This window comes from Astatotilapia calliptera, chromosome 15 (genome assembly GCF_900246225.1).
Source record: "Astatotilapia calliptera chromosome 15, fAstCal1.2, whole genome shotgun sequence".
Lineage (NCBI taxonomy): Eukaryota > Metazoa > Chordata > Actinopteri > Cichliformes > Cichlidae > Astatotilapia > Astatotilapia calliptera.
In genome coordinates, this window is record NC_039316.1 from 19,412,158 (window position 1) to 19,434,934 (window position 22,777).

Sequence of the window (22,777 nt, forward strand, 5' to 3'; positions counted from 1 at the left end):
GGTCATTGAAGCCCAGAGGCGTATGGCGAGGAAGTCGGGACACCGCCCTGGTGCTCAGAAGGTCCCATTACACTGGATGTTTATCTTGATGGTCTTTCAATGAAACGGACATGTTATACAACATCCATCATATATTTAACTCATGGTTCGATCTTGTGAATCAAAACGTTTTATCCAGTAGTCATCTTCCTTATGAAGTTAATTTTAGTTCTCCCAGTGTGATTAAAATAGGCAGAGGGGTATGCTAGGGAATATATTACTTTTACTTTGCTTACTGTCATTTGTGCCAAACAGACCGACCCCTCAAACAGTAACAGACACTTAACCATTAATTCAATATTCAAAGTGTTTATTGTCATGTGTCACAAGAGAAAAAGGCATTTCTCTGTGCAATGAAATTCTTTCTTTGCTGTCCACCCACAGATGCTGATTAATGTGTACAATAGAAATAGAACATAAATACAAATAGTACAAATAAATAAACAAAGACAGAAAGGGAGACAAAATATGGAGATTTGAAACAGAGATGTGTGCAAAAGAGCTACAGCTTTATATGCTGGCTTAATATGTAGGATGACCTGATGTGCAAAAAAAATTATCATCATTGTTCTGAAGGCAACAGTGATGTTGCCTTCAGAACATCACTGTTGAAGAAGGAGTTGTTGAGTCTGGATGTTCTGGATTTCACACTTCTGAACCTCCGCTCCGAGGGCAGAAGTGTGAACAGTCCGTGTTGGGGGTGTGTGGGGTCTTAGAGGATGGAGGCAACTCTCCTCTGTACTCTGCGATGGTAGATGCTCTGCAGAGAGGGCAATGGAGTCATGATGATCTTCTCCACAGTTGTTATCACTCTCTGCAGGCGTTTGCGGTCCATAGCAGTAGTGCTGCCGTACCATGCAGTGATGCAGCTGGTCACTGTGCTCTTCAAGAGCCTGCTGTCAACCAAGAACCTGCTGAGGATTTTGGCCAACATACCGAATTTCCTCCGCTGCTGAGCCTTCTTGAACAGCTGTGTGGTCTTCAGTGACCAGGTGAAACCAAAGGCAGTTCAATCTCAGACTCATTGATGTGTTACGTATTTATCTGTCAGAGGCTCATCTGGTCCTCATTAAACGTCTAGAGCTCTGCTGCATTCTCACTTCCCCTTCACTTCTAAGAAGAAACGAAGAGCCACATTGTATCAGGGCACTAATGCATTTCACCTGGGTTCTAGCTGCTAATGCTAATGGTCACTGCAGTAGTATCGCCATGTTTTATTGTTGACATCAAGGTTTTCTTGTGTAGAAAGAGTTTTTTGAATTTTGACCTCTTTACATGTGTGTCTACAAACATAATCATGAACACTGTTTTCTAATAATAAACCATATGCACAGAAGAGCTAAAGTACTGCAAACACTTATCTCTACTAACAGTCTTCACACCTTTAACTTCCTCTCTCCTGTTTTTGATCAAGATATCTTCAACTTCTGTACAGTCCTTAAAAACTACAAGTGAGAAGAGAACAAGTGAGTCTGCAATTCACATGAAATCTAGAAGTAAAAATAATATAAGAGAGAGAGGGAGGTTATCAAGCCGCATTAAATAAATTAATTCAGCTGGACACAGGGGAGACAAGTGTTACTTCTTTATTCTCCCTTTAACTGAGACAGTCATGAATAACTCTTTGACTTTATCTGACTCTTGGAAACTAAAGTTGCATTTTAAACTTGTGTTGTATGTAAAATAAACTTCACATTATAAACATAACACTCATATTCATAACATATTTGATGTTTCACATCTCTCTCTCTTTTTCTCAACAGGAACAACTGAGCAACATCAAACTGTTCAAACTGTCACAGCTGGACGTGGACATGATGTTACTGTGCCTTGTAAAAATGTGATACAAGGTCAGCATAACTGTATCAGTACTACCTGGATCTTCAGTGATTCACGCAGTTCAGTAGAACTCTTTGAGTTTGGGCAGATTAAAGAAGTCAAACCTGAATCAGACAGACTGAGTCTTTCTGCAAACTGTTCTCTGGTTATAAAGAAGGTCACAGATCAGGATGTTGGTCGTTACACCTGCAGACAGTTCAAAACAGCAACAGGACCAGTAGAAGGTCCAGACTTTGTGATTGATCTGTCTGTTATTAACAGTGAGTATTTACATCTTAATGTTTTCAGCTCAAACTGTCCTGTTAGAACAACAAACTGAAACACCACAATAATTATGATCACGGTGATGAAGTTCATTTTTCTATTGTTGCTTTTCTCTTACAATATCTCCATCTTCACTCATCTGAACCATCTGAACAGCTCTGTGTTGACATATGAACACTGTAGACTCCCAGTTGACTCCCCACACACCTGAACCATAATAGACTACAAACTAGTCTAGATTATTCTCTCCAGTTTGACTTCCTGTTCTTTCATCTTCAGTATTAAACCTTAAACTAGTTTGAGCAGATCTGTTAGTACTGATCGCTTTGCTCTCTTTTTGCTGAATTTAAAAAGATAGAAGCAGATGTTACGTGAGCTCTGCTGTTCATTTTCAACCCATTGTCACTGTTTTGGTGTGTGCTGGGAGGCGGAATTTCAAGGCTGAGTCCTGGTTGTAATTTTCATGTAATCTGCATCCTGCAGAATGCTTGAACAGCTAATAAGTATATCATAAGGGGCGATCGTGGCTCAAGAGTTGGGAGGTCGCCTAATCGGAAGGTTGCCGGTTTTCGAGCCCCGGCTCGGACAGTCTCGGTCGTTGTGTCCTTGGGCAAGACACTTCACCCGTTGCCTACTGGTGGTGGTCAGAGGGCCCGGTGGTCAGAGGGTCAGAGGGCCCGGTGGCGCCAGTGTCCGGCAGCCTCGCCTCTGTCAGTGCGCCCCAGGGTGGCTGTGGCTACAATGTAGCTTGCCATCACCAGTGTGTGAATGTGTGTGTGAATGGGTGGATGACTGGATGTGTAAAGTGCTTTGGGGTCCTTAGGGACTAAGTAAAGCGCTATACAAATACAGGCCATTTACCATAAGTGTTGCTAGCTTAAGCACATTAATATATCTAAAAATTCATCTTTTCTTTGATGTCTTCAAAAAAAACTTTGAGTGAACTACTTCGCCTCAGTTAATACATCATGTAACTCCGTAGTTACTGAAGAAATCTTTAAAACATATAACTGACTGTATATTTATCAGTCAGTTATATCGTTATGCTGCAGGAATGGCCTGGAAATGAAGAAGACTTCATTGTTATTGTAATCTAGTGACATTTACCTTTATATTAAGTGACACACTGCACGGTATATTGTTATTAAACTTTTTTTTGTTTAAATCTGGTCCATTACATTTTTAACAATACAAAAAAGGAGCGGAGTATATCACTGTATCTATGATGATATCAAACTTCCTGTTAGTGATATTCAAAAAACATCTTTGACAGCAAAAACACTCAATTTCAGCCTTCAAACACTTTAAAAACATAAAAAGAAAAGAATACGAGTAACGATAACATGTCTGATTGTGCACGCTTAGTTTTAAAGATTAGTGTGAACCAAAATGCTCAAGTTGTAGATGCTGTTCAAGGGCTCTGATGCTAACAGGCTAACTTTCTTATTGTGCCGAGCTGACTGGCTTTCCAGCTTCTTGGTAAGTACAGTTTGAACTTTTTCAGTGAATGCTAAACACTTCCTCTTCACTTATCAGAAAAAAACGACTTCAGAGGTGTAAAGAGGAACAATCAGGTCTCAGACCACTAACACATCTCATCTAGCTGCTAACAGTGGTCACTGCTGCAGTGTCATCATTGCGAACATCACAACTCAAATTCTGATGTGTAATAAGTTTAAATCTTGACCTCTTTTCGTGTGTGCAGACAAACATCACCATGGACACTGTTTTCTAATAATGAACCAAATGTACAGAAGAGCTGCATTAAAGTCAACACTTACCTCATCTAACAGTCTTCACACATTTAACTTCTCTTTTCTGTTGTTGATCAAACATTTTACACTGTTCTGCAGTCCTTTAAAATAGACAGGAAAGTCTGCAAAATAAATTAATTACAGAAGATATTAAATGTAAATGTTTTAAAAAGTTTTTAGTCATTTAATATCTACATTAAGAGAGAGAGGGAGATATGGCTGCTTAAACACTATGAACCTATGAGGAAGTGAGCAGGAAGTTGATGCTGTGTTCATCTCGGAGACTCATTTGTGGACGTGAGAGCAAGAACAGAGACTGAGACAGTCATGATTAACTTTTTGACTTTAGCTGACTTTATCTCTACTAACAGTCTTCACACCTTTAACTTGCTCTCTCCTATTTTTGATCAAGATATCTTCAACTTCTGTCCTTCAGTCCTTCAAAAGGTTGACAAGTTTTCATGTAAATCACATGAAATCTAAAAGTAAGAATGTTTAAAAGTCATTTAATATCTACAATAAGAGAGAGAGGGAGGTTATCGAGCAGAATTAAATAAATTAATTCCTCTGGACACAGGGGAGACAAACAGACTGATGCCACTATGAGGAAGTGAGCAGGAAGTTGACGCTGTGTTCATCTCTGAGAGCAAGAACAGAGACTGAGAGAGACAGAGAAGCACGATGGCTGCATTCACATGGATTCAAATGTCTTCATTACTGATACTGATGCTTCAGTTTAAAGGTAAGTGTACATAGAAACACATTCAATTAATAAACTGCATTATTATCACAAGTGTTATTTATTCTTCCTTTAACTGAGACAGTCATGATTAACTTTTTGACTTTAGCTGACTCTTGGAAATGAAAGTTGAATTTTAAACTTGTGTTGTATTTAAAATAAACTTCACGTTATAAACATAACACTCATATTCATAACATATTTGATGTTTCACATTTCTCTCTCTTTTTCTCAACAGGAACACCTGGACAAAATCAAACTGTCACAGCTGGACGTGGACATGATGTTACTCTGCCTTGTAAAAATGTGATACAAGGTCAGCATAACTGTAGCAGTACTACCTGGCTCTTCAGTGATTCAAGTAAAACGGCAGCAGTAGAACTCTTTAACCTTGGGCATATTAAAGAAACCAAACCTGAATCAGACAGACTGAGTCTTTCTGCAGACTGTTCTCTGGTTATAAAGAAGGTCACAGATCAGGATGTTGGTCGTTACACCTGCAGACAGTTCAAAACAGCAACAGGACCACAAGAAGGTCCAGACTTTATGATTGATCTGTCTGTTATTAACAGTGAGTATTTACATCTTAATGTTTTCAGCTCAAACTGTCCTGTTAGAACAACAAACTGAAACACCACAATAATTATGATCACAGTGATGAAGTTCATTTTTCTATTGTTGCTTTTCTCTTACAATATCTCCATCTTCACCAGTGTGTGTACATGAGAACAATGATAAAGCATCTTGAACAGCTCTGTGTTGACATATGAACACTGTAGACTCACAGTTGAGTGTCTGTATGAAGATAAAGAGAACATATCCTCAGACATGAGGCATCATCAAAAATGAGACTTTTTAGACTGTTAAACATCTCACCACTGTTTCCTCTCTGTTGGTGTTCACTTACTTTCAAGTCTTTTCTTACTGTCAGTGTCTTTAATGATGTTATTGTTTTTCTTTAGGTGAAAATGTGAAAACGACAAAATCAACAACAGTGAAGTTCACCACAAAAACATCATCGACAACAAAATCCACAAAATCAACACCGTTAGAAGAGACATCAAATGATCCACCAGCAGGTAGTGACTGAATTTCTCTCTGAATGTCAGACTGACAGTTGAATCTTTGTGGGAAAATTCAGTATCACCTTTAACACTTATTAATAATGTTTTCAGTTCAGTCATGGTTTATCATCGTTCCTGTGGGTTTAGCAGCACTGTTAGCTGTGGTCATCATCATATGGAAGAAAAGTAAAGGTGAGAGGACTCACAGACTAAAGCTGATCATAAATGGAAATAAGGAAATTTAAATATTAATTAAAATAATTATATGGTTGAATGCAGTTTTGTTTTACATTTCTGTAGCTTGTGATTAGTAAAAACAGAAAAAAAACTGTGATTTTTAATGGGGAAGTTAATGAATTATTTTCTCTTCTTCAGGAAACAAAACACAACAGAGCGACAACACTGTGAGTTCAAATCTTCAAATACTCAGATGCCGTTTATTCTCCATACCAGAATCATTTTACACCTTTAGTGTTGACTTCAGTTCATAAAGTGAAAAGGATAAAGGGAAAAACCAATGGCAATAACTTCAGCTGACAAATAACTTAAATCACTTCCTCCAGTAGTCATTTAAGTTTTCTTCAGGTTAAATTTATATTACTGAGCAGTCATTATGTTGTCTTCACTGTGCAGGCTGAAGCCGATGATGAAGTTTCCTACGCCACCATCAGCTTCACAAAGAAAACCAAGAATAAAGACCGGGTAAGATTTTGATATTTATAGAAATTATGTCAGTAGTAAGTTCAGACTTTTCAAAGGTCTTGTCTTTAAGAAAATTTTGTGATGTTTTCTTACAGCCCTGTGTCGATGATGATGGTGACACTATAACCTACAGCACTGTGAAAGCATGCTCTCCACCTGCTGGAGTTTCCACTGATTCCAGCGACGTCTATTCCACCATCAACAAATAACCACCATGCAGCAAGCACTTTTTTGAAAGTTTAACTCAAGTCAGTACAGAGAAGGTAGTTTATTTAGCTGCTGAATTAAGTCATGTGAGATATTTTTAAATAAATAACTTACCTGTTGTTTTCTTAAGCACATTAGTAGATATCCCATCCCTGAATTTTTAAAATTTTATATACCTTAAACATATTCTCATGATTATCTATGACAGTATTACATTACACACCGAGCACGATAGGTTGTTGTGAAAAAGTCATCTTAAAAAAAGCAATGTGAAAAAAATGAAGTGATGATGAGCTAGTTTGCATGTTTCAACAAAAGGAAGAAATGGAGAGTCTGAGTTCATCCAGTTCTCACACGCAGGCAGCAGCAGGGAGAATTTCGTGGTTTGATCCACGACTCGAAGCTGCATCATGTTCACACATTCCAGGATGTCAGTGAGGCAGTTTGAGTGCTTGTTAGCAGAGCTGGGGCTTCATCTGAGAAGGCATAGAAATCTTTTTTGTGCGGCCTGAGTCAGAGCAGCCTGTAACTGTGTGTCTGAGGTAAAACAGAAATTTTACTATTTCCATTACTCTGCATAATCAGTATATTTGCATTTTGAGCTTTGACCGCACTTGTTTTCAAATGCAGTCGTCTGATTGGTCACATCCGTTTATCCGGTCCCAAAAATCAGGAAAAAAAAATCGGGCTTGGTTCTAAAAATTGAATGCTGCGAAATGAAATGATTATAAAAGCTGTAGTTTCTGATTTTTAATTTTACAGTTAAATGCAACACACACAGATCAAAATGACTCGTTGTTTTAACCTTCCTGTCGTGTTCGTGTCAAATCTGACCATTTACAGATTTAAAAACTCATAAATTGTGTTTTACATCCGATTGCCTCAAGTCCTTATGACATCCTCCACACTTTGCACTTTAACATATAAAAGTGATGAGCACCTCTTGAATTTTGAGTGTTTTAATCAACTTTGTTACATCTGTGGTGTAGCAAATGAATGGGAATCCACCCCCACCCGTCCCTTTGGCCTCTGACCTCCTGAATGGGCCACTGAATGACAAAATGAAAGACCCACTTTTACGACTTACTGAACAACCCACTGACCTACCCACTGAACTGAATTTGGTGGTGAACAATGTTTCTTATGTTAATTTAAGAGCTATTAAAACTGTCCGGTCAATTTTGGCTGGGAACATTAAAGTAAGGGGGTTGGGTGAACACAACCGGAGGGTTAATTTTGTCATTTATATATTTAATTTTTATCTCTCCTCCTTTGTACTTGAGCTTTGAGCTCAGTTCAAAAGATAATTACAGACTGATGTTATGCTCCATATTACAACTTCAGTATTTTCTGCAACTGCTTCTCTTTCTGTTGCCTGTATTATAATAAGAATGAACTAAAAATAAACAGAAAAATCTAAGTAGGGCGAGAGGCAGGGTACACCATGGACAGCTCACCAGTCTATCACAGGGTGTTCCTACTATATGATTTCAAATTGTATTAAAAATGAACAAATAAAACAAAATGATCTGCAATGGTGTAAAGAGTTTTGATCTCTTTCACATGTGGACAAGCATCACCACGGACACTGTTTTCAAAAATAAACCGTCAAGAATAGTTGCAACTAATTGTCTTCACACATTTAACTTCCTCTATTCTATTATTGATCAGTTTCCACTGTTGCACAGTCCTTTAAAAGAACAACAAGGCAATCTGCAAAATATATTAAATATCAACTTAAAGCATGTTGGTGTGTTTTTATCACTCATTTAATATCTATGTTAAGAGTGAGAAGGAGTTAATGATGCTTAAAAGCAATGAACTGAATTCATTCACCATGAGGAGAGAAAAGAAGTTATGTGTTGCTATGAGGAAGTGAGCAGAAAGTTGATGCTGTATTCATCTCTGAGACTGTCTCATTTGTGAGATTACACTGAAAGCACGATGGCTGCATTTACATGGATACAAATGTCTTCATTACTGATACTGATGCTTCAGTTTAAAGGTAAGTGTACATAGAAAAAACATTCAATTAATAAACTGCATTATTATCATAATTATTACATCTTTATTTTTCATTTGCAGCTGATGTTTTTTTCCTGTGAGATGAGTCTGATGACTATTTTGGTCACAAACGTTTTGCAATGACTGAGTTTAAACCCTGCAGACACTGAGTCTGGTCCAGGAACCAGTCAGGAGATGGTAAGATGACACCCTACTACCAGTTCAAAGTGTTATGTTTAGGTCAACAGAGAAGAGGAAGAACCGTGATGTGATGAGGATGAGCTGAAAATGAATTTACTTAAATAAATGTGAAACTCACCTGTTATAAATCCACATATTACTGAGCAGTCATTATGCTGTCTTCACTGTGAAGGCTGAAGATGATGATGGTGTTTCCTACGTCTCCATTAGCTTCACAAAGAAAACCAAGAACAAAGACCAGGTAAGATTTTAATATTTACAGACATGATGTTAGCAGGAAGTTTGTGGTTTTTAAAGCTCCTGCCAGGTACATGTATTTAATAACACATACTGTTTATTTATAGTCATGTGGTGGTGATGATGACGATGAAGTGTGACTTACATCACTGTGAAAGCTTCCTCCTTTCCCACTGGAGTTTCCGCTCATCCCAGCGACCTCTATTCCACCATGGACAAACCAAAGAAACAGTATGTTGCTAATGAAAGGTTGTGTGCTGTTTTTCCTTGATGCTGATGAATGTTTGTTTGATTGAGTAACTTCCTTTTTCTTCCCTTTGAAAAATATATTTGGAATAAAGGTATACACATCACTTATCATGTTTTTAAAAAGAAAATTACTGTTGTTTAGCTTAAGCACATTATTAGAGCTAAATATTCATCTTTAATTTGATCCCTTCACAGAGCGCTTTGATTACTAATCTTTCTATTATAGATATACCTGTATGTGCACTGTAAATATGATCTGTGTTACTGAATAACATAGTTTACAGTAGCTTATTATGTGCCTTGTTTGCTGCCTTTATTCATTATTGTAAACATAATGTTGAGTATTTTGGACTTTAGTTCTTGTTATAGTTTAGTCTCAGTTTTACTGTTGAATTTGTTCCCTTAGAGTTTCCTGTCATAAATTCTTGTGCCAATTTTCTTATGTGAAGTTCATTCGTGTGTCTTTTTCCACATTTAGTTATGGTTCTCACTTCCTGTTTTATTGTCTTTGTGTTTAGTTTTACTAATTAAATTGTCTTTGATTATTTTCACTTACATTTCATCAACCACCTGTGTTCACTTCCTGTAATTATGATACCCTCATTTATAAGTAGTGTTGTCTTTCTTTCAGTCTTTGCCTTAATGTTTCTTTTCCTGCCTGTGATTTCCCAGTTGGTTTTGAAATCTGTTTATTCGATCAGTGAACTTTGTATTTTGGACATTTCATCAGTAGAAATAAATTCTTTTTAATCAGTCAGTCAGTCTTTTGTGTGCATTTTGGTCTGGAAATATAAACATAATTACTTTTTTCTTCAGGTAAATGCAACTATCCAGTAACTTCTAAAAGTATTAAAGAGGGTGTAAATTTGAAACCATAAACAAAATGTTTTGAGTAAACCTGAAACAACCACAGTCGGGCAGAAACTTCACAGAGAGAAACTTTAGTGCAGTAAGTGTCATCTACAGATTTCTGTCCAGCGATATGAGGTCTAGTACATATTTGCTCATTAAATCTATTTAAAAAGGTTTTTAAACTCTTTTAAAAGAAACAGGAAATGACAGCATTGTTGTCAGCTGACATATTAAATGTACAGACCCACATATGACACACCAATGGAAATATTTTACTTGCTGAAGTAAATAAATTAACACTTCACTACCGTAGGATTAATACAAACGCATTAACCATGACAGTTTTGATCTTCCCACAGTGATGGTTTAATTGTGGAGAGATTACTACTAAATGTGTTTAAAAGTGACAGTAACTGATGTTATACTGCATATTACAATTTTTTAAATTTTATCTTTAATTATGTCTCTTTGTATTGGCTGTATGATAATAAGACTGAACCAAAGATAAACAGAAAATATATGTAATAATATTATTGATTGTTTTGCAGCAGAATTAGTGCCTGTTATTCAAATTACATCAAAAAACAAGATAAAATAATCTGCTATTTGTTGAAAATGATGGGAAACCTAAAGACGCTTCAGTCTAATCCTCATCGATGTGTTAACCATTTATCTGGTCATCATGAAACCTCCAGAGCTCTGCTGCTGTTGTACCCACATTCTCACCAAACACTTCCCCTTCACTTCTCAGAAATAAATGACTTCAGAGGTGCAATGAGGAAGCAGCAGGTCTCTGACCACTAACACATCTCATCTGTGTTCTTGTCAAAGCTGCTGCTAGAAGGCTACAAATTGAACTTGGTAACTATAAGATATAAATAAACTATATATAATTAAAGCTTAAATGTAAAAGTTACTAAAATATAAAAAAAAGTATATAATTACAGATTAGATATAAAAGTAATTGAATATTTAAAACATTGTTAATCATTTGATATCAACATTAAGAGAGGGGAGATACAGATGCTTAAACATTATAAACTGGATTAATTCAGCAAGAGAAGAAAAAAGAAATACAAATATTTAAATATTTAAAAGGTTTTTACTTTTTTCATATTGAGAGAGAGGTGAGGATGCTTAAAATCTATGAACTGAAATAATTCAGTAAGAGGAGAGTAAAGGAGTGATGTCACTATGAGGAAGTGAGCAGGAAGTTGATGCTGTGTTCATCTCTGAGAGCAAGAACAGAGACTGAGAGAGACAGAGAAGCATGATGGCTGCATTCACATGGATTCAAATGTCTTCATTACTGATACTGATGCTTCAGTTTAAAGGTAAGTGTACATAGAAACACATTCAATTAATAAACTGTTACTTCTTTATTCTTCCTTTAACTGAGACAGTCATCATTAACTTTTTGACTTTAGCTGACTCTTGGAATCTAAAGTTGAAACTTAAACTTGTGTTGTATTTAAAATAAACTTCACATTATAAACATAACACTCATATTCATAACATATTTGATGTTTCACATTTCTCTCTCTCTTTTTCTCAACAGGAACAACTGAGCAACATCAAACTGTTCAAACTCTCACAGCTGGACGTGGACATGATGTTACTGTGCCTTGTAAAAATGTGATACAAGGTCAGCATAACTGTAACAGTACTACCTGGCTCTTCAGTCATTCAAGTAAAACACCAGCAGTATCACTCTTTGAACTTGGGCAGATTAAAGAAGCCAAACCTGAATCAGACAGACTGAGTCTTTCTGCAAACTGTTCTCTGGTTATAAAGAAGGTCACAGATCAGGATGTTGGTCGTTACACCTGCAGACAGTTCAAAACAGCAACAGGATCACAAGAAGGTCCAGACTTTGTGATTCATCTGTCTGTTATTAACAGTGAGTATTTACATCTTAATGTTTTCAGCTCAAACTGTCCTGTTAGAACAACAAACTGAAACACCACAATAATTATGATCACAGTGATGAAGTTCATTTTTCTATTGTTGCTTTTCTCTTACAATATCTAGTTAGTGTTTACTCTGTTGGCCGACTAGAGCACACTGTAGGCATCAAGGGCGCTGCCTTGGATTGGTTTAAATCTTACCTCTCCAATCGGCTCTCTTCGGTTCACTTGGCCACCTCGTCTTCTTCCGCTGTACCTGTTTGCTGTGGTGTCCCCCAGGGATCTGTGTTAGGCCCTACCCTGTTCTCATTATATATGCTTCCTTTAAGTGCTATCTTTGAGAAATACCACATTGCTTTTCATTATTATGCCGATGACATCCAGATCTATTTTGAGTTAAATGATGATCTAGCTCTGTCCTTGAGTAGCTTTCGAGAGTGCATGTGTGAGGTCAAGCAATGGCTTCTGGCAAATACTCTTATCCTTAATGATAAGAAAACTGAAATTGTGATCTTTGGTAGTGAAGCTCTCCGTGCCAAACTTTGTGATGCCTTTGGTTTTCTCACTAGCTCTTTCTCTGACACTGTTAGGAATCTGGGTGTGCTACTTGATAGCTCATTTAAACTTGATAAACAAGTGTCTGCTGTCGTCAGATCCAGTTTTTACCAACTTCGCCTTATTTCTAAGGCCAAACACTATATCCCGCACAATGACCTGGAAAAGCTCATCCATGCCTTTGTAACATCAAGGCTAGATTATTGTAATTCACTTTATTTTGGTCTCCACTCTACCCTTTTACATAGATTACAGACAGTCCAGAATGCCGCTGCACGCATTCTAACTAAAACTAAGAAGTTTGCTCACATCACTCCCGTCCTTGCTGATCTGCACTGGTTGCCTGTGAAATTTCGTATTCAATTTAAAATTCTGTTGCTTACTTTTAAAATTACTAATAACACAGGACCAAGCTATCTTAAGGAACTCTTAAACTCATATGCTCCTGCGAGGGCTTTAAGATCATCCTCACAGTTATTGTTGGTTCAGCCCAGATCTCGTTTGAAGTCTAGAGGTGATCGAGCGTTTGCTCTAGCTGCACCTGAGCTGTGGAACAATCTCCCGATTGGCATCCGGGCGTCTGATTCTATTCAATCTTTTAAATCACGGCTTAAAACTTACCTGTTTGAACTAGCTTTTTCTACCAGTTAAATCCTGGCCTTGTTTGCAGTGAGTTATTCTATTAATTTTTCTGTTTGTCTTGCGTTGTCTTGCGTTGTCTATGTTCTCTATCACTGTGTTTGATGGTACAGCTTTACTTTGCTATAGCTATGTGCTATAGTTTACTCTTATTAGCGGTTTTTACCTGTGAACATAATTCCACACTTATATGACTCTGATGTTATAATGTTAATTGTTTTATTCTTTTATTCTTTTATGTAAAGCACTTTGGCATGCCCTTGGCTTTTAAATGTGCTCTATAAATAAAGATTGTTGTTGTTGTTCTGTTCTGCCCGTGTGTTACTGTATCTAGTCCGTGTTTCTTAGTTTGTGTCTTTTCTTGTGTAAGTTCCTGTTTTATTGTGAAGGTCTGTGTCTTATGTGAGTGTTTTCAGTTTGCCTCCCTAGTCTCGTCATGTTAATCACTCCCAGCTGTGTTCCCACCTGTATGTAATCTCCCTGTGTTCTCTGAGTGTATTTAAGTTGTGTCTTCTGTCATAGTAATTGCTGATTCGTCTGTGTTATTTCCCTTCCATCCTTCTGTGTTGATTCTCTGGTCATTCTCCCTGCAAGTCACGTTCGTATTCCGCAGCCTGCAGTTTGGATCCAGTATTATTCACACGGCTTGCCCCGGCAAACCGTGACAGATAAAGCATCTTGAACAGCTCTGTGTTGACATATGAACACTGTAGACTCACAGTTGAGTGTCTGTATGAAGATAAAGAGAACATATCCTCAGACATCATCAAAAATGAGACTTGTTAGACTGTTAAACATCTCACCACTGTTTCCTCTCTGTTGTTGTTCACTTACTTTCAAGTCTCTTCTTACTGTCAGTGTCTTTAATGTTGTTATTGTTTTTCTTTAGGTGAAGATGTGAAAACGACAAAATCAGCAAAATCACCAATTAAATTAACATCAACAATAACAAACATGTGGACAAGAAAAGATGAAATAAAACCATCAGAGGGGACACTGACAGCACCATCAAATAGTCAATCAGGAGGTAGAGACTGAATCTCTCTTCTTTTAAAGTGTGGGTGTCAGAGTGAGACTTGGCTCTATGTATTGAGAAATTCATGTTTATCATGTTTTAATAATCTCTCCAGTTCCCTCAGGGTTTATCATCATTTCTGTGGGTTTAGCGGTGCTCTTAATAACTGTTGTGGTGATCAAAATTGTTTCTGTCTTTTCTGATTTTCTGTATTTGTTGAGATGCATCATCGTGTCTGTGGGTTTAGCAGCTCTCTTAATATCTGCTGTTACAGTCAACATGTGGATAAAATGTAACGGTGAGAAAATTCACAGATGAGACTTTTACACAAAAAGCTTTGAGTTTAACTGTTTACTGTACTCTTGTTTTAATTATTTTGTCTTTTCAGTAAGCAAAACACAGTTGGAGAAAACCACTGTGAGTTTGAACACTCAATAGTCCTCTCTAACTTTATAGAGCAAAATCTCTTTGTGGTATCTGTTCCTGTTTGACACGGTTGATATACAAAGATAGAAAATAATGAAAGATAAGAATATACTGTGCTGACCATGTTCAACTGAAACTTAACTGTAATCATGAGGAATTTAAAAAAATCACGAGAGTGAAAACATCAGACAAATGAGCAAAATAATATCACAAAGTATGAATATCTGTCACGGTCCTGTGGGGGGGACCCAGTGTTTTGTGTTTTGAATCATTAATAGTCTTTATTTTCATTATTATTTAGAATTTTTAGTCTCTTGGTTTCTGCGCTCTTCCTGTGATCCATGTGTCCTTTGTGTCCCCTGTCAGTCGTGTCTCCTTGTTTCAGTGTAAAGTCTGTGTCTTCTTGTTTGACTTTGACAGTCTTGTGTGCCGTCTTAGTTTTTTCCGTTTTCCTTCTTCCGGGTCTCGTTGCGTGTGGTTTCTCCAGCTGTGTTTTCCTCCTGTGTCTCATTCCTTCATTACCTTTGTGTTCCTCTGTTTGTTGCTGGGTCGGCTGTGTTTCTCCTTCTGCTATTTCTGTTTTCATTGGCCCTCGTCTCAGATTTTCATGTTTCATATTCAGGCTTTATTCTCAGGTTTAGATTCTTTATATTTATTTCTAGTTTTTCCCAGTTCAGGTTTTAGTTAGTTTTTCACAGTCTCTGATCGCCTTTTGTTTTGGTGTTTTTTGCAGCCCACAATAAAGGCTCGCTTTTTGTTAAACATTCTCCTGCATCTCTGTGTCTGCATTTGGGTCCACATTCTCTCCTCTTCAGGCCGTCTGCCTCATCAGACGTGACAATATCAGAGAGAATCTAAAGTGTGTTGTGTTGTTTTCCACAGGAGCATAATGATGAGGGTGAAGATGGAGTGAACTATGAAAATATTGGAGACTCTTCTGCTTCTGTCAGACTCCACTGATCAACAACTCAAACATCATCTCATCACATAAATTAGCCCATTGCTGTTGAAAACACTGTGTGTCTGTGTGTGTGACTGGGTCTTTGTCTGAGACTTGCTGAGCCTTGACCACTGTGGGACATGGTTATAGAAGGTGAGGGTTGCTCCTCCCTTCCACTCCCTTCTGGTCATTGCCCATGAGAACAGTCCTGAGCTCATGCTTGGATGGTTCTGGCTCTTAAACGTTCACCATGGGAGCTCTTTCTGGGCCTCCCTTGTCATTCGTTTCTCCTTCTACTTGTGTCAGCACACGGTTGTCATCTGGACGTGTGGGCTTGGGTCTGCAGTAGTCTTGGGGTGGAGGGCCCAACTAAACTATGTGTTTCTCTTTCATATAAACACACACATGCAAGATTGTGCATTTTTCTGAGGTGCTGTTTGTTTTTTGTATGTTTTTCTTACAGGTGCAACAGGTGGTGATCTGCTGAGTTGAGCTATGTGTGCTGTGTCCTTTTGGTTTTGTCTTCTCTCAATTTTTCTCTGTTTTTCTTTTTTCCCTTTCTCCTCTCTTCCCATTCTTACCTCTCCCTACCTGTCAGCTCTGGTATTGATCAATTACACATAAGTTAATGTGAATAACAATGAAAATGAATAAATCAAGTAGAATAAAAAGAAAGACTAAGATAAGAAACTTACACAAAACTCCTATAGCTCCTCTTGGCAAAGCAAATGTGTTGGTACAACAGAGCATTCAGATCATGTTTCTGATTGTGAATGCTGTCGGACAAGAAAGGTTTATTAAATAAAGGAAACAAAAATTACATTTTGATTTTATCTCATATTTAGCTAAAAACTTTTTCATGTACATTTAGATTTATCTAACAAGTAAAATACCGTACAACAATTATTTATCCTTTATTTAATTGTGATAAACTGAATCTTTTATTTGTTTAAATTTGCTGTTGATGATTTTTATCAAAGGTTACCCACTGAGTTATAAATGACAGCTTATTTATTGCTGTTTAAATTTTGTGTTATTTATTTGATTGTTAGTCTTCATACTTTATTTTTATTCCTGAGGTTAATTTTAATGGGATTTAATAACAGTAACAGATCTAATGATCCAAATTAAAACTTTTTGCTTTTTTGCTGCACGATAATAAGAATAAATGTAAATATGTTTGTGGACAACTTTGTGTGTTTTTAAACTCTCTCCACCTCACACCTCACACACACCTGATCCCTCCACCACAGACCACAGTACAATCTACCGTCTGTTATTGTCTCCAGTTTGACTTCCTCTTCTTTCATATTCAGTATTTAAACTTTTACTCTGCTGGTTCGAACAGCTCTGTTTGTACTGAACTTGTATTATAACATTTCCAAACATGTGCAAACATCTGCTTTCATTGTTAATATTATTCTTCTGAATTATACTTACACAGCATTAAAAAAAATAATAATAAGGACCTGCTGTGTGTAGAAACTGCTGTGAATCCTAAAGACAGTGTAGTGTCACCTTCATCGATGTGTTAACCATTTATCTGTCAGAGGTTCATCTGGTCATCATGAAACCTCCAGAGCTCTGCTGATGTTGTACCCACATTCTCACCAAACACTTCCCCTTCACTTCTCAGAATGATGGACTTCAGAGGTTCAAAGAGGAACAAACAGGTCTCAGACCACTAACACATCTGATCTGTGTTCTTATCAAGCTGCTAACAGCGCTCACTGTGGCAGTGTTAGCATGTTTCATTGCAATCATTAAGACTCAAACTCTAGTGTAAATAATTTGAGTCTAATAAGAAACACAATGTACAGAATAGCTGCAGTAATGTAAACACTTACCTCATCTAACAGTCTTCACACATTTAACTTTCTGTGTTCTTTTATTGATCAAGACATTTTCCACTGTTGAACAGTCCTTTAAAGGAAAAACAGGGGAGTTTGCAAAAGAGATTAAGTACAAAAGTTATTAAATGTTAAAAAGGATTTAGCAAATTTTATATCTACATTAAGACAGAGGGACAGATACAGATGAGTTCAGATCTGTATCATAAAGATTCAGTAAGAGGAGAGTAAAGGAGTGATGTCACTATGAGGAAGTGAGCAGGAAGTTGATGCTGTGTTCATCTCTGAGAGCAAGAACAGAGACTGAGAGAGACAGAGAAGCACGATGGCTGCATTCACATGGATTCAAATGTCTTCATTACTGATACTGATGCTTCAGTTTAAAGGTAAGTGTGCATAGAAACACATTCAATTAATAAACTGCATTATTATCACAAGTGTTATTTATTCTTCCTTTAACTGAGACAGTCATGATGAACTTTTTGACTTGAGCTGATTCTTGGAAACTAAAGTTGAAACTTGTGTTGTATTTAAAATAAACTTCACGTTATAAACATAACACTCATATTCATAACATATTTGATGTTTCACATCTCTCTCTCTCTCTTTTTCTCAACAGGAACAACTGAGCAACATCAAACTGTCACAGCTGGACATGGACATGATGTTACTCTGCCTTGTAAAAATGTGATACAAGGTCAGCATAACTGTATCAGTACTACCTGGCTCTTCAGTGATTCAAGCAGCTCAGTATCACTCTTTGAGTTTGGGCAGATTAAGGAAGCCAAACCTGAATCAGACAGACTGAGTGTTTCTGCAAACTGTTCTCTGGTTATAAAGAAGGTCACAGATCAGGATGTTGGTCGTTACACCTGCAGACAGTTCAAAACAGCAACAGGATCACAAGAAGGTTCAGACTCTGAGATTCATCTGTCTGTTATTAACAGTGAGTATTTACATCTTAATGTTTTCAGCTCAAACTGTCCTGTTAGAACAACAAACTGAAACACCACAATAATTATGATCACAGTGATGAAGTTCATTTTTCTATTGTTGCTTTTCTCTTACAATATCTCCATCTTCACCAGTGTGTGTACATGAGAACAATGATAAAGCATCTTGAACAGCTCTGTGTTGACATATGAACACTGTAGACTCACAGTTGAGTGTCTGTATGAAGATAAAGAGAACATATCCTCAGACATGAGGCATCATCAAAAATGAGACTTGTTAGACTGTTAAACATCTCACCACTGTTTCCTCTCTGTTGTTGTTCACTTACTTTCAAGTCTTTTCTTACTGTCAGTGTCTTTAATGTTGTTATTGTATTTCTTTAGGTGAAGATGTGAAAACGACAAAATCAACAACAGTGGAGTTCACCACAAAAACATCACCGACAACAAAATCCACAACATCAACAATTAAACCAACTGTGAAAATAAACACATGGACAACAAGAGAGGAATTAAAGAAATCAGAAGGGACACTGACAACAGCATCAAATATTCCATCTGGAGGTAGAAACTGAATCCCTCTTTTTTTGAAGTCTGGATGTCAGACTGAGACTTGACTATGTGTGGAGAAATTCATGTTAATGTTTATCATCTTTTAATAATCTCTCCAGTTCATTCAGCGTTTATCATCATTCCTGTGGGTTTAGTAACACTGTTAATCATTGTTGTGGTGATCATCAGATGGAAGAAAATTAAAGGTGAAAACATTCACAGATTAAAGTTTATGATAAGTTGACTCATAAGTAAACTCATCTTTTTTTCTCTTTTCAGAAAACAAAACACAATGTGGCAACAACACGGTGAGTTCAAATTCAGCCATGTAATTTATATCATCATCTATTAACTCTATAGTTTCATACCAGACTGAGCCTATAATTGGAGAGTAAATGTTGGTATTTCAGGAGTGGGACCATGCCTCCCAACATGTTCCTTCTGGTTCTCATGTATATATATGGGTTCCCCCAGTTCTACAGGCTGCTCGTTCTCATTTACGTGCCCCACCTTCCCTCCCCTTTTCAATTCTTTAACTTCTTTACTTCTGTTTTGTACATTGGGATCTGCCAGCCCTGGCAGCCACTGCCAGTCCCCTTCAAGGCCTTCCCCAAACCACTAAAACACTGTCAAACCTAAAATGAGGGCGTGGGCCCAGCTAGTGAAATGATTTTTATGGATTAAGTTCAGTGACATAAAGTATCAAAGGTTCAAAGGAAGAAACACGGACTGGGAAATACATTGAATTAATTGATTAAATATTCTTTAGATTAAATTTGTTGTTTACACTGAGCAGATTTTAAAAATAAAACTGTATTTTTTCAGGGACTGAGCTTAAACCCTGCAGATACTCAGTCTGGTCCAGGATCCAGTCAGGACATGGTGAGATCACACACTACTCCCAGAATAAAGTTAGTTTCAACAGAGAAGAGCAGAAACTATGATGTGATGAGGACCTGATGCTGAACTTAAACAGATGTGAAACCGACTCATTATAAATCCACATATTACTGAGCAGTCATTGTGTTGTATTCACTGTGCAGGCTGATGCTGATGATGGTGTTTCCTACGTCTCCATCAGTTTCACCAAGAAGTCCAAGAATAAATCCAGGGTAAGAATTTGATATTCATACAGATGGTGTTAGTAATAACTTCACCATTTTCAAAGCTCCTGTCAGGTTATGTCTTTAAGACATTTTTGTATTATTTTCTTAAAGTCCCGTGGTGATCATGATGATGGTGACACTGTGACCTACAGCACTGTGAAAGCTTCCTCTTCACCTGCTGGAATTTCCCCTGATCCCAACAACCTCTACTCCACCATCAATTACCCAAAGAAATAGGATGTTACTCATGCTAAGTTTTTTAACTAGATAGATAGATAGATAGATAGATAGATAGATAGATAGATAGATAGATAGATAGATAGATAGATAGATAGATAGATAGATAGATAGATAGATAGATAGATAGATAGATAGATAGATAGATAGATAGATAGATAGATAGATAGATAGATTTTTAAAAACATTTTAAGTAGAATATAAAAACAAGTAAACAAAAACTAAACCAACACAAAACACAAAGTTACAAATAGTGTACTAGTGAAAATAACATGTCTGATTGCACATGCCTACTTTGTGTTAACCAGAATCCTTAAATAGTAGTTACTGTTTCAGGGCTCTGGTGATGTGTCTTACTATGCCGTGCTGACCTGCTTTCCACCTTCATGGTACAGTAAGAAGAATCTGAGCTTTTTAATGCATGCTAAACTTTTTGCTATAAATACACCAACACTGCAGCAGTGCTTTCAATTACATCCTGTGATTATTGGAGTCAATACAGTGACTTAAGTGTATGGGTAAAAGTACACTTTGGTCTATGCACAGACAAAGTATGTGATGGAACAGCATGGTTAGCAGGTGACACAGCAAATGTTCAGACTCATGTGACTCATATGACAGTGTTAGATGAATGAAAATATTCTGCATGTTCATATAAATACATTAATGAAACACTGCACTAAGATTAACATTAAAAACTATCACAGTAGTGATCTCCCTACAACTGTTTAATTCTGGAGCAATTTGCACTAAAAACAGAACTGTGTAAATGTTAGACTTTTCATTAGGCTGACATTTAGTAGTAAGCAGTAAGTGTGAAGTATAAGTAAACTGTTTTCTTTTCCAGTTTCATTAGGAAATTTATGATTACTCACTGATTGTACACCAAACTTTATGGTTCTTTTCCCCCAGTTTCTTAAATTCTCAAGGACAGTGAATACAAGAAAAAACAAACAAACAGCAAACAGACATTTGTCACCAGCTGTCTTCATGAGAAGTTCACAGAAAGAAGAAGTGCATGATGTGTATGTGGTCAGCATTAAAGGGTTAAACCTGCACAGCTCTGCATATCCTCACCAAACCACTTCTCCTTCACAAAAAAATACATACAAAAAAAGAGACAGGAAAGAAAAGGTTCAATGGGACGACCCATACATTTAATGGGTTTTGTTGGTTGTTTTTGTGCAATACTCTTTCCTGGCATCGTTTTATTATACTCAATTGTATACAGCATTTGTATTCTATTTTATTCTATTGTATGTAGTATTTTATTTTATTGTATTCTACTATGTACAGTTCTGCACAGTATCTTATTGATATCTCATCCCAGTGGGGTTTTTTTCTTCTAATTTTTCTACAGCATTAAAAAACAAGATAAAATGATCTAATATATGTCGAAATGTGTGAAACCTCAACATTCCACCAGTTTGTGAATGCGAGAGTGAATGAATAGTGGCATTGTAAAGCGCTTTGGGTGCCTTGAAAAGCGCTATATAAATCCAATCCATTATTATTATTATTATTATTATTATTATTACTACAGTATATTCTCACGCTCATCAGTGTCTTAATCATCTGGTCATCATGAAACCTCCAGAGCTCTGCTGCTGCTGTACCCACATTCTCACCAAAGCACTTCCGCTTCACTTCTCAGAAAACAACATCAACAAAAAATAAAAGACTTTAGAGGTCAACGAGGAACCAACAGGTCTCAAGCTACTAATACATCTCATTTAGTGCTCTTATCAGCAGTCACTGCTGCAGTATTACTGTTTCATTGTGAACAGTTAAATCAAATTCTGAGATTGAATCTTGATCTCTTTTTATGTGTGCAGGAAAACATCATCATGAACCTGTTTTCTAATAATAAACCAAACATACAGGAGACTTGGATTTATGCAACGACTTATCTCAACTAACAGTCTTCACACGTTTAACTTCCTCTATTCTATTGTTGGGGGATTCCAGCTTCATCTCCACAACATTACTGGCCTTGCTGGTCAGTTTATTGAGTCTGTTGGCATCTGTGACCCGTCACCTGATGCCCCAGCGTGCAACAGCATAGAGGATGGCACTGAGCATTGTCCGACAGATGTTGTAGGACCTCAGCTGCCTCAGAAAATAGAGACGACTCTGGCCCTTCCTGTAAAGTGCAATGGTGTTTTAAACCTAGTCCAGTTTATTGTCTATGTGTACTCCAAGGTATTTATAGTCCTCCACAATTTCCACATCGACCCCCTGGATTGAAACAGGGGTCAAGGGTTACCTAGTCTTCCTAAAATCCACAATCAATTATTTGGTCTTTGCCACGTTGAGCTGCAGATGATTCTGCTCGGACCACGTGACAAAGGAGTCGACTACAGCCCGATACTCTGTCTCATCATCCTTGCTGATGCATCCAACCACCGCAGAGTCATCAGAAAACTTCTGAAGATGGCAGGTCTCT

The 22,777-nt window shown here is 37.2% G+C and overlaps 1 protein-coding gene across 1 annotated transcript; it reads left to right on the plus strand.

The window, feature by feature from the left end:
* The first annotated feature begins 4,577 nt into the window (after positions 1 to 4,577).
* Positions 4,578 to 6,610, plus strand: LOC113037564 (uncharacterized). The gene is made up of 7 exons (XM_026194802.1): positions 4,578 to 4,638; positions 4,874 to 5,206; positions 5,598 to 5,714; positions 5,811 to 5,891; positions 6,075 to 6,103; positions 6,333 to 6,401; positions 6,497 to 6,610. Exons 1-7 carry the CDS (start codon positions 4,578 to 4,580, stop codon positions 6,608 to 6,610), a joined length of 804 nt encoding a protein of 267 aa, XP_026050587.1.
* The last annotated feature ends 16,167 nt before the right edge of the window (positions 6,611 to 22,777 follow it).

Excerpts from the sequence above, each read along its gene's own strand:
- LOC113037564 (XM_026194802.1), top strand. The coding sequence starts at position 4,578 with ATGGCTGCATTCACATGGATTCAAATGTCTTCATTACTGATACTGATG. Across the intron at positions 5,892-6,074 it reads CATATGGAAGAAAAGTAAAG|GAAACAAAACACAACAGAGC; the intron begins GTGAGAGGACTC and ends TCTCTTCTTCAG. Across the intron at positions 6,402-6,496 it reads AAACCAAGAATAAAGACCGG|CCCTGTGTCGATGATGATGG; the intron begins GTAAGATTTTGA and ends GTTTTCTTACAG.